The sequence below is a fragment of the Neoarius graeffei genome, chromosome 15, assembly GCF_027579695.1.
Source record: "Neoarius graeffei isolate fNeoGra1 chromosome 15, fNeoGra1.pri, whole genome shotgun sequence".
Classification (NCBI taxonomy): domain Eukaryota; kingdom Metazoa; phylum Chordata; class Actinopteri; order Siluriformes; family Ariidae; genus Neoarius; species Neoarius graeffei.
In genome coordinates this window covers 35,132,717-35,146,125 of record NC_083583.1, presented here as the reverse complement: position 1 = coordinate 35,146,125, position 13,409 = coordinate 35,132,717, and the positions used below count along the sequence as shown (strand labels likewise).

General features: G+C 37.9%; 1 protein-coding gene across 4 annotated transcripts in view; it reads right to left on the bottom strand.

Moving 5' to 3' along the window:
* The window catches only part of atp11b (ATPase phospholipid transporting 11B), a 154,365-nt gene that overhangs the window by 7,749 nt on the left and 133,207 nt on the right, over nucleotides 1-13,409 (bottom strand). The window contains exon 30 of one of the 4 annotated variants that reach the window (XM_060941175.1): nucleotides 10,814-11,353. The exons of 2 other annotated variants lie outside the window; for them this stretch is intronic. In XM_060941175.1, coding sequence (XP_060797158.1) covers nucleotides 11,269-11,353 — 85 coding nt within the window. In that variant the 3' untranslated portion in view covers nucleotides 10,814-11,268. Of the gene's footprint in view, nucleotides 1-10,813; nucleotides 11,354-13,409 lie in introns of those variants that run through there. One more of the 4 variants, XM_060941176.1, reaches the window with a different exon arrangement.

Below are 13,409 nucleotides of genomic sequence, written 5' to 3'. Positions count from 1 at the left end.
AACACACTGATTTATGAGTGTACAAGGTTTATGTTTTTGTTCTGTGATGTGGCACACGCGTGTACACACACACACACACACACACACACACACACACAGGATAGATAAGAGATGCAGTGCGTGAGACAATTCTATAATCAAGGTCACAGTCGATCTATAAGAGTGATGGATGAAGCCCTGATCTAAGGATGAGGACGTCCTTCACCTGCATGTGACAAGGACAAATTCCATCGTAGAACAGAAGCGTTCGTGTGCACACGTCCCTGATGAATCACGTGTGATACAAACAGTCTTCGATCTACAAAGTTGCTAACATGTAATGGAAGCTTATATCCATCAGTTTAGGGTTGTGAGTTAAAATCTGCATCCCACAGTAGCATCTCGTCATTGGCTTCAGTGTCTCATGCACAGCTGTGTGATGCACTGTTTTCTAAAAAAGAAATCTGACCGAGATAAATTCATCACTTTCTCTGGTGGTGGGCAGTTGGATTCATTTTAGTGAACCGATTCTTTCAAACAGTCTGAGAGACCGAACCAGGTATTTTCTTAAGCGTCCACACTTTCTTGATTGTTATTAGCCCAGTGTTGTGCGCACTGCATCATGATACCACAGGTTTACGACCAACTGCATGCACCTGACTGACTATGCAGGAATCTTGAAGTTAAATTCAATACATTTTCAATATATTTTAAGACCTCAACACCACTTTGAGCAGTAACCAGTTACAGTCGTGTTCAAAATAATAGCAGTGTGTTTAAAAATGTGAGTAAAACTCAAAATCCTTATAATAGTTTTTATTTCCATGCATTGGGAACACTACACATTATATTCTACATCAAAACATGAAGAAAAATGCATCAATATTTTAATTACTTGACAGAAAATGAAAAAAAAAAAGAATATTGGGTTGTTCAGAAATATAGCAGTGTCTGCATTTTTCAGTACAAACTCAAATATTTACTGTATAAACTGAAAAAAAAAATCTTTAGGATTTAGCGTTCCTGTGAATCACTAAACTAATATTTTTAGTTGTATAACCATGGTTTCTGAGAACTGCTTCATATCTGTGTTGCATGGAGTCGACCAACTTCTGGCACTGGTGAACAGGTATTCCAGCCCAGGATAATTTGACAACATTCCACAATTCCTCTGCATTTCTTGGTTTTGCCTCAGAAACAGCATTTTTGATGTCACCCTACAAGTATTCTATCGGATTAAGGTCCGGGGATTGGGCTGGCCACTCCATAACTTTCATTTTGTTGGTCTTGAACCCTGATGCTGCTCGCTTACTGGTGTGTTTGGGGTCGTTGTCTTGTTGAAACACCCATTTCAAGGGCATTTCCTCTTCAGCATAAGGCAACATGACCTCTTCAAGTATTTTGATATATGCAAACTGATCCATGATCCCTGGTATGCGATAAATAGGCCCGACACCATAGTAAGAGAAACATTCCCATATCATAATGCTTGCACCACCATGCTTCACTGTCTTCAGAGTGTACTGTGGCTTGAATTCAGTGTTTGGGGGTCGTCTGAAAAACTGTCTGCGGCCCTTGGACCCAAAAAGAACAATCTTACTTTCAGCAGTCCACAAAATGTTTCTCCATTTCTCTTTAGGCCAGTCGATGTGTTCTTTGGCAAATTGTATCCTCTTCAGCACGGCCTTTTTTTTAAAAAAAAAAACACAGTGGGACTTTGCGGGGGCTTCTTGCCGATAGATTAGCTTCACACAGGCGTCTTCTAATTGTCACAGTACTCACAGATAACTTCAGACTGTCTGATCACCCTGGAGCTGATCACTGGCTGAGTCTTTGCCACTCTGGCTATTCTTCGATCCATTCGAACGGTAGTCTTCCGTTTTCTTCCACGTCTCTCTGGTTTTGCTGTCCATTTTAAAGCACTGGAGAACATTTTAGCCGAGCAGCCCATCATTTTCTGCACTTCTTTCTACGTTTTACCTCTCCAATCAACGTTTTAAACAAAGCACGCTGTTCTTCTGAACAATGTCTGGAACGACCCATTTTTCTCAGGTTTTCAGAGAGAAATGCGTGTACAACACGTGCTGGCTTCATTCTTAAATTCGGGCCACTTGATTGACACCTGTTTTTTCACAGAATGAATGACCTCACTAATTGAACTCCACACTGCTATTATTTTGAACACGCCCCTTTCACTTAATTATTCAGTTACACAGACTCAGGAGCATGCATATCATGAATGTTGGGTCTGTTGGTTTTCTATGACTCGACTACACCTACTGGTAAATTATCTGCCATGTAGTAATATAATTTCCACCAAAAACAGTGATTGATCTGGTTAGTCATGTTGGACTGCTATTATTTTGAACACAACTGTACATTAGCGACACACGTTTAACTTGCAGTGAGACTGCAAAACTAAACAGTCTTAGTTTGTGGTAATTTCTATGGACCACTGTATCAATACAACAAAATTCAGAAAGACCAGGAGGGAACAAAGCTCAAGAGAATAATCTGAATGACTAACCCAAAGGCAAGGCTTATTAAAAAACGTTACATTTGTTAGTTTATAACCTGTGAAAAGACCTTCACGTAGCATTATCAAACTGAGCTGTCAGTCAGTAGGTCTGTAAGTGTACAAAACATTTGACCTTTTCATATCACATCAAATTTAGCAGGATCATAGGTCATGCTAAAGGATGAGAAGGCTGAAAACGCATGCACGAGAACCCAGTCACTTGTCTTTAGATCAGAACTATCATCCCGTTCAAGTAAAAAGTCCTTCCCACGCCATAGGGCGGCGCCGATCTCCATTTCTGTAGCCCTCTGCCTCTTGCCTATTACATACGTAGCTAGGGTTACAGTGGGGGGCTGGTCCTCTGGTAACCGCGAGAGTTTGACTCCCCACTCATCTGTATTGCAGCGTGTCTTGCCAGACGGCAGTAGGTACCATTTTTATGATGGTATGACCTGACCGAGAGTAGAACTCCTGATCAAGAGGCGGACACGCTAGCCACTAGGCCAACTTGTGGTCCGTTAAAGTAAGCCCAGGATTAAATATACCACGAATGTACCATGAACAACCACCACTTATTACAAGGCCTTGAAAGCTGTTCAGTTGAACAAATTAAATGACCAAACAATGACAGTTTCACAATATTCAAACCATCAAAGATGACAAACAGGTCAATTAGCTGCTGCCAGTGAAATTTGCTCCACATTTGCACAGAATTAAACTTTCCCCAACTCTTTTTTTTTTTTGTCGTCGCTTTGCCCAATTCACTTAAGAAGAAAAGAAGAAACCTTTATTCATCACATGCACACTTCAAGCACAGTGAAATTTATCCTCTGCATTTAACCCATCTGAAGCAATGAACACACACACACACACACACACACACACCAGTGGGCAGCCACATTAGAGCGCCCGGGGAGCAGTCTGGGGTTGGGTACCTTGCTCAAGGGCACTTCAGCCCAAGGCCGCCCCACGTTAACCTAACTGCATGTCTTTGGATTGTGAGGCGACCGTGCTAACCACTACACCACCGTGCTGCCCATTCACTTGTCTACATCACCGTCATCTGACTCCAATAGAAAATGAATAGAACAGAACTTCACTTCATTTGCATGGATTTTCAGTGTAACCTAATTAGCCTACAAAGAAAAATTCCACAAGCACCTACGTGGCTCTGCAGTATAAATAAATAATTTCACATAAACTTTTAGCATACAAACTCTTTGGACAAATAAACTTTGCCAATCAAAACACAGCTACATGATTTAAAACCTCATAAAATTGTGATTAAGACCTTTTAATACTTTTTAAGGGCCTTCATTTTCATCAAATTGATTTATTACTTTATAATAATTTTAAGGCCCCATGGACACCCTGAGCTGAATTAGGGAAAAAAAAAAAGACTGACTCAGTTGTGCTGGTGAACTGGTACGAACAACTCACTAATGAGAGTCATTCAAAAAGAACACCTCGTTCACAAACTGCACAACACTACTTTCTTTGTCAACACAGTGTCAGTTTCAGGTAACAGTGTGACCTAAAGTTTAAATTACAAAGAAAAAAGAATTTGAGGTAATATAGTTCACATTTATTTACTGACCCAAACAGTGGGATGAGTTATATGATGCTAAACTGGCAGCTATAAGCTTCCATGACTTCCTCATACTTTCTATGACTAGTCTCAGCACCATAACATGTTGAGGCTGATGTACAGTAGAGTAAGATTATTTAAATTAAAAATAGTAAAAAGAAAACAGTGAAATTAATTCAGTGCTCATCAATGATTACTGAAAAAGGAAACACAAGTGCTGTGAAAAAATGATTAATATATTTAACCTGATGTGTAAATAAATTTAGAGATTCTTAACAGATTTTGTCCCCAAAACATGTCAACTCTGACATCAGAAAAGAGAAATTTGGTAGAAATATTAGCAGAATTTAACAAAGCTGATCACATATCAATCGGAGGCTACTGAACTGAATCGAAATGTAAATGTATTGTAGCAGATTCATTTATTTGGTACTATCAAATCAAAATAATTTTTTTTGTGCATGTGGAAGAGGTTTTAAATCCCCATTTTACAAATTGTTGTGATGAAGTATGAATGATTCAGACCGATTCGTCCTATACAGATCACACTAAGCTGCACTGTGCAAAGTGAAAAGGAAGTCGATCATTCAATTTGCTTGTAATCTCTTTCTTGGCAAATATTCACCTCTTCATCCTGATGACTAAGCAAACACCACCTCACACAGCTTCCATTTCCACAAATCCCTGGGAGACATGCTACATCCTAGCTTTGCGCAAAAAAAAAAGTTGAGCTGCTCTTGAGCTAAGTTGAAAATGCAGCGTCAGCTACTGCAGTCCATTGAAGATGCCAAATACGAGACTATCTGCTGATTCTACATGTAAAAGTTTTGTTTAAATACTGTAAAGACTTCCTATTTTTACAGATAATATACACATATACATACAACTGTGGAAAAAAAAAAATTAAGAGATCATTGTTCATGGTGGTGGCCCTGCAATGACCTGGCGACTTGTCCAGGGTGTACCCCGCCTCTCGCCCATAGGTCAGCTGGGATAGGCTCCAGCTTGCCTGCGACCCTGTAGAACAGGATAAGCGACTACAGATAATGGATGTTCATGGTGGTCACCATTAAAAGTGTTCTCAATCCCCCCCCCCAATAGTTGTATATACAGTACCAGTCAAAAGTTTGGACACACCTAATTCAAGGGTTTTTCTTTATTATTATTATTATTAAAAAAGTCACTTCATGGTTTAAAGTAATGATGGATGTCATTTCTCTTTACTTAGTCGAGCAGTTCTTGACATATGGATTATTACAGTTGTGGAATCGGGCTATTTACTATACATTTATTATTTACTGTTTGATTTCAAACACATTAAGAAGCAAGGAATTGCACTAATTAACTTTTGATGAGGTATAGCTGTTAATTGAAAAGCATTCCAGGTGACTACGTCATGAAGCTGGTTAAGATAATGCCAATAGTGTGCAAAGCACCATCAAGGTAAGCGGTGGCTACTTTGAAGAACCTAAAATAAACATGTTTTGTTTATCACATAATTCTATTTATTTTTTTCGCGGTCCAAATCCTGCGCTCTGATTGGCTGGCGAGCGGGTCCGTATCCTATGGTACAGACCCCGGTTATGGACCTCTGGCGACTCGCTCGTTCACAACAACAAAAAACAGCATTTTTTGTCAACATTTTTTTTTAATAAGATTTATTTATATCATCAAAAATCTTATAAATTTTTGCCAGCATTTCTCAAGAGAATAGCATTAATTTTACATCACGGATAGCGATAACGACAGTGTTCACAGCAAAAGTGAGTTTTACTACCCTGAGGAAGAAATAAAATAAAACATTTCAGGAGAAAGCCTGTAACTGTTGCTAACACCGAGCAAAAACATGGCTGAATCCTGAATGACTCCTATTTGTATAAATAGGGGACTACATAGGCGGCAAAATGTAGGGGTTTTTTTTCCTGCGATGGAAGTGCACTTATATACCGAGGAGGAAGCCATTTGCATTACAGCCGTGAATGAGGATTCAAAATGGCGGCTCGCCTCGGCTCGGTTTTCCCTTTCGGGCGCTCTCGTTTTCTGTTAGAATTCGGTAAAGAAAAAAATATATATATATTATTTATCAGCTTAAGGTCGGTCCGTATGGTGAAATACCGTGACCTCTGCCTTGAATACTGACCTCAGCCCAGAGGGCCTCGCTCAGTATTTTCAACACCTCGGTCACGGTATTTCACGATACGAACTTTCCAGCTGGTAAATAACATATATGTATGTTCTATATGTTATTTCATAGTTTTGATGTCTTCAGTATTGCAGAAAAGTCAAAATACAGAAAAAAAACACACACCAAAAAAAAAAAAAACTATGAATGAGGTGGTGTCCAAACTTCTGACTGCTGCTGTATATAGCAACCTTTAATTTTCAACAGGATCTCAAAGAACAAATTATTTTAAAAAAAAGTGCGTGATTATTATATATAAATATTGGTCAGTTGGTTGCTGTCATGTGCTGCTAGCAGTGAATTCATGCTAAGTTTTGTGTTTCAGCTGTGATGATGTGTGTTGAATAATAAACGAGGATGGCTGACTTGAGTGAGCAGATCTGCATCAGCAAAATGTGGTCATTAAAAATAGTGCTGCGAAATGCATCGATTAAAGTGTAGATACTGGTGAAAGGAAGTGGACATTTCTGAATGCTCGCAGAAGTGAAGTGCTCTCTCGCTCATGTTACAGGTTCTCTGTATGCTCATGAATACTTTTGTATGTGCGCATAGCACCTCGTGCTCCTGCTCTGCATGTTCAGGACGGCTGTCCTCGTTCTCTCTTAAAGATTGAAAAATGCGGTAGTTAATCCTGATGGTACAGTCTTTGCTTGATTGACATTCAATCATGAAATGCATGGAGACAGCTGTCATTTGTGCTTTATGTTCATTAGGGCAACAGTGTACACTAGGACTATGTCACATTACATCACGGATGTTGGTATCAGAGCAGTACGAGTACATGAGCACGGTACTGGGCCACTATTTAATACCAGTATTAATTCATCTCTAATCCAAACCCTGACAGTGATGGACCGTGGGCCAGTTCTACTTGAGGTATAACTTGTTCTGCCTCTGCTACAAAATCACACCCCATTCTATTCTGTGCTGGGGCGTTAAAAAAAAATCCAACCCATCCTTAAATGCTCCTTTATTTGTTTGATAAACACAGTCCCATCAGTGGTGCACTTTACCGAACAACATGGGGATGTAATATGCATATTCTACCTCATCTGGAAAAATAGCACAGCAGTCTGCTACTGAAACAGCTGTCGTGTTTAGGATGGAGGGTTTAAGTCATCATGAAATGTCCACCACAGCTGGAAAGTCTAATAAACGCATATCAGGAAATTTGGTGAGAACATGAAATTATGGATGTACAAATGCATCTACGAAAATAAAGACTTGTGTGGTTCTTTCTTAAGTCTTTACAATTCTATACACTGCTAAACATTCCCTTGTGTTAGTACAGATTAGAATTAAAGAGAAAGAGATCCTAAAATAGTCAATTACACATGTAGAGCTCTGTCGCGAGTGAGTGGTGATGTGCTCCATTCTGTTTAACCTACAGGTCATGGTTTCACCATGCTGATGTGTGGAGGAACTTACTGCATCTGACAGTTTGAGAAATGACTTCTCCAAGTGTGTGTGTGTGTGTGTGTGTGTGTGTGTGTGTGTGTGTGTGTATATAATTACAGAGAGATTAGTGTGTCATGCTTCAATAATAGCAGGAACTGGACCAAAACATTAAACTCTAACAGCACTTGGCTGTGTGTTACTGGAATTGAACTACTGTTTTTCTCTTAAAAACAAACAAACAAACAAAGTACAAACATAAATCTCAGTATTGCTAATTCAGTGTAGAATTTGTAAGACAGCTTAGCAATATAATAATATTGCTGCATAAATAAAACCAAACATCCCTTAAGGGTTCCCTGAATGGTTAACGGTTTGAGCTCCTTAAAGAGGTTCAATTTACAACCTTTTCTCAAAGGTAAACTGAGACCTCCAGGGAGCTCAAGGCATGTTACTGAGGAGGAGGAGGATGATAATGATAAATAATAATGGCTGTCAAAGTTAATACGATAACATGTTAATGGAAATTCCTTTTAACGCCACTAATTTTTTCGACGCGATTAACGCATGCACGTTCTGTGCCCCTCCCCCGTAGTTTGGGAAATCAGGATGTGACGTAGTGCAAGTGAGCGATGTAGCGAGTAGCTGGTTGGCGCAAGTCATCATAAAGTGCACTTACGTACAGAATCAACTTATATTGTTGTATTCTGTTTACAAAAAGTGTGTATTTTTATTTTTTTTAAACATGCTTTTGACAGTCCAGAGGGGAGGAGACGTACGGTATTAAGGTCCAGGTAGGTGTGCATGCGTGTCTAAGCGCACAGGCTGCACACTGGAATGAGAGAGTTTGTTTTATTCTGAGAAATTTGAGAGTTATGTAAAAAAAAAAAAGTGTTTATAAATGCAGTTTTTGCTCATGAATGTACTGTATATTTACCACTGAGGTATTGCATTTTACTGGAAACCATCTTTATGAGCTGTGTAGCTTAACAAATTTGTTTGAGTTTTGTATTTAAAGATTCTTATTTAATCTTATTTAAAGATAGCCACTACTGTTGTCCAGAGTCCACATCACCTAGTTTAATTTATTTTAATGCATAGTTTGAGACTGGAAGTTAAGGACAGAACTAGAGGAAAATACGATATTGTTTTGTTGAATTGTGCTAAACCCTCAAAATTATAAAATTAATGCTGCTTTATTCTTTAAATGCAGTGGGGGAATGAAATACCAACGAAAACAATTTTTGCTGTATCCAGCCTTATCCTTCCTGATGTAGCCACATACATTTGGATAAAGCAAGCACATTCGTCCACTCGCACGCCCCAAAAACTTCCGAAAAATATCCCTTTAAGGTACATTTAGAACAGATTAAAAAATAAAAATAAAAAATAAAAAAATAAAAGTGTGATTAATTTGCAATTAATCATGAGTTAACTATAGACAATAATGTGATTAATCACGATTAAATATTTAATAAATTTACAGCCATAATAATAATAAAATATCCTCAAGTTTAATGCTTTGAAGAGCTTGCAAAATGCAGATGTTTTTAGATTTTTCAGAATCCGCAAACACAAGCAAATAAATAAATAAATAAATAAATATAATCCCACCTGTTGTCGCTGCTATTCTTACTATAATAATAATAATAATAATTGCAGTGGAAGGACAAGGAAATTGGTGATTTACACAATATTTAGTTAACTGATTCAATCAAAATTTGAAGAAATGTATTAAAGCCAAGTAGTGTTCAAACCATGTGCCCAAGAAATCATTGTGCAGGTGTATTCATGTTATACACAGACTCATCACTTGGGGTTATATAAATTAAACCTCAAGGCAGACAGATCTGATCAAAAAACCAGAACTGTGCAGAGACTCTTGTAATGTGAGTGCAGTCAGAGAGAAACTGTATTAAAGTACGTCACAGCCTGAGGAAGCACATGGCCTCTGTAACTATTACTCTTTATACAGAACACTCGAAAATAATACATACACCACTTTGTATAGACTAGTTTGTTTTGATGTTGTTGTGTGTTATCGTTACTGTTTTATTCTAAAAAGAATTTCCCTGTAATTGCTTTGGCAACACAAAGCTTATTAAAGTGAACAGCAGCCTCTTAATGATAAATTGTACTGTGACACCAGACATCTTTAATGAGCTGAAATTAAACCTGCACGGTCATTAATCAAATGAGCTTCTGGAAACAACACACACATGGTTATATAATACGTTACAATATTATTATCATCTGCATTGAGTCCTTGATTCAGGTCACCACACAAGAACTCTAAGGAGTAAAACACCCGTCATGTCATACTGTTATTGTAAAACAATCAATGACAACACGGTGTGATAAAGTGGAGTTACTGTTACTGCTCTGATGTTGATTATTTTCCTATAGCAACATGTCCTAGAGCGTTCTAATCCTCCTATACCACAGATAACCCATTATCATCTGTTTATAGTTACAGTTCAAGCTTTGGAACATCATGAAACGAGATCTCACTTCTGTTATGGCAGCTACAAACAGTCTTTCCCTCACCAGCCTCTCTTTTTCCCCACTGTCTTGAACTTAAGACAAAAAAATAAAAATAATGCAACTTGTCATGTTACCAACAAACAACAGTGTAAACTCCTCTGTGCTGAAGATGTCTGAAAACTTAAAAGTTAGAGCTTTACCTCTGACTGTTACAAAGTGCAGACACTGGAGACTCCTTCCATAAATAAATACATCTCCTTACAGAAAAATCTGCAAAACCTTGTACAAATAATCAGTTATGGAGCTGGTGGTAATCAGTTGATATGGCACATCTGCTGTACGAGTACCTGTGAATTAACTGTTCCTAGAGAAATGATAATGTTAGAATGAGTGCATTAATGTCAACTGGAATCACAGTCTGAGCTGCTGTTACAGAATATTAAATCAACACCTCCAAAGGCACTGCGGTGTAAATAATGTGGTGTGGTGTAGCTTGCTGGTGAGAGTTGATTATCAAATGTACAGATATTTAATATTAAAAAACCCCAACAAATCAGTTGTTCACAATGTAATTGTAAACAATGAATTTGATTACTGAAGCTAAACACTGCTTGACAGTACACATTTATTGGTAATGAAGATACACAGTTTAAAACAAACAACCCTTCATACAGCCATATAGAAATCATTTATAATCATATAAAAAATACCTGAACGAGTATATTAAAAAATTACATGCCTTCCCATTATAGTACCAGTTACGATATCTTAAATTTTACAAACAAAAATGTACTGTAAAGTATTTTTTTCTGAAAATATACTGCAAAAATATAGATAATGACTGAATGATTTAAAAGCATGCACATCTTGAAGGCACGAGTGTGATGATCAGAACACACACGCTCTGATGAATGGATGGCACAGTACAGAGTACACACATGATGGAGCAAAACTGAAACATGAACCTTCCCCATGACCTGAGTGATCTCTCTCAAACTCTCCCTCTTACTTACACACACACACACACACACACACACACACACACACCCCACAGGTCTAGGCTCGGCAGTACTACCTAGGGAAAGGGGGGAACTGCATGATGGGTAGAGGAAGGAGAAGCAGCTAGCAGTTGCCTATTGTCCTCCCCTCTGTCCCTGCTTTCAGCAGAGTCATATTCTGAGCCGACTGAAACTTTATCCTCTTCCATCTGGAAGGACAAAACAGCTGGTTAAGGCTCTCAAACCGACGAAAACAGGACAACGGAGGGGAAAAAAATTTATTAAAAAATAAAATAAATAAAATTGGGGGAGTGAGCAAGAAAATGGGCACAGGTCCACTACAGAGAGAGCTGAAATGAGATTGTGTAGTTACTGTATTTACTGGAATATAGGTCACCTTTTTAGCCTGTGATTTAGCACTGTATTCACATACGTAACTGATTAGTATAAATACGGAGGTGATCACAGGAAATCGTGCGTGCTGATTGGTTGAGAGATTTGGATTATTTCTCGATAATCACCTCCAGCAACTCGGCAAAATGGTGGCCAATCGATTCGTCACCGTAAGTGAGGAAGAATTAGAAATTATGAAAAAGCTGTTCCTAAAAGCACTAAAGATGCTATGAAGTTTGGTCTAAAACTATTTAAAGATAAGGTGGAATTGTGATTTATCCCTTTCAAAACACAATATTTTATGTGACTCGACGTAGATCAGTTACGCAACCCTGCACGCATTACATTTGCATGCCATTTTTGAAGACTGTAATAATTTTTGTTTTAAATATGATTTTTTAAAATAATCACCTGTGTATTTATACTAAAACAAATATCCACCTCAGGCTCAGTGAATAATCACCTCAAACTTTGTCTCAGTTATTATTCACCGATATTCACCTCGCCTTCAGCGAATAACTTAATCATTATATAAATGTAGTCATGCTCCTTTTTTATGGTTATTACTGGCATGCTACTCCAGAAGTTACGGTATCCAACATGATATTTGAAACTTGCTGTGATTGGTGATAATATAAAACTGGGATTTTCAGATGTTAACACGTACTGTAACTGTAGTGCCCCCTAGAGGCAGCATATAAATTGTAGAATTCTAAACGTATTTTTAGAAACGGTATAAAATTTACAAAGGATAAAAATGCCTGCAGATATAATTTTGGGAGAACTTACACGACAGAGTTGACTCGCTGTTCTGTAGCAAACTTGTAGACTACATAAAAAAAATTTAGATTAATTTTTTTTTTTTTTTTGTAAAGATAATCTCATGTCAGATGGACTGGAGATCATGTTCTCTGCTCATAGCAACAAATTACAACAAATGGATCATTCCATATATATATATATATTTTTTGTCTCATGCAGACTATAATTTAAAAGAAAAAAAAGAAGTGAAAGTTGTGCCAGTGCCAGGGGTGTTAGTTATAAAAGGATTAAGCATTGGTCTTTCAGATGCATGCATGTTGGGTTTTAAAAAAAAGTCCTAGATTACAGCACTCATCAGCCTGAGCTAAAAGAAAAATGAGTAAAATGAGATGAAAACAAATGAGCATTGTGTACATGCACAGACATGGGGCAACAGAACATGGCAGTTTAGCAGGTTAGCGGCAGAACCTGCACTAAATAATCTGAATACTAGTATAAAATCCAGAGGTCTTGAATTCAAACAAGATGCTGTAGTTTGATGCTTACGCTAAACTCAGAACATACACCTATGTTGTAACTAGAGATGTAATCCAATACACACAAAAAATGATTGATCAGTTACTGAAGAAAAACAAGATTGCTCTGAGAGTACAATATCCCCTGCTGGTAACTATGCCAGAACTCTGGTAAAATGCAACTGAATTCAAAAAAATTGCAATATGCGTATTACTGACATATAACAAAGAATCCTGTCAAGTTTTGTGAAATTCCTCCAAAAATTGTGAGAGGAGTTGATTTCAGAAGGCGAGTACCTTTCCTGGGATGGATGGACAAACAGACGGACATCGCCATGACATTATACCCCTTCGGGCCTTTCGGCCAGCGAGGGATAAAAATTGCGAGGGAAGTTGATTTCAGAAAGCAAGCACACCTTGATGAAATTGCCAAAGTACAAGTTTGTTAATAATCGAGGGCATAACTGGTCAAATTTGCCCAAATTAAATGAAGTTTCAATGTGTGTATAACTGTCATATAACAAAGCCTTTTGCCAAGTTTGGTGAAATTCCTCCGCAAATTGGGAGAGGAGTTGAGATGAGAAGAACGTACACC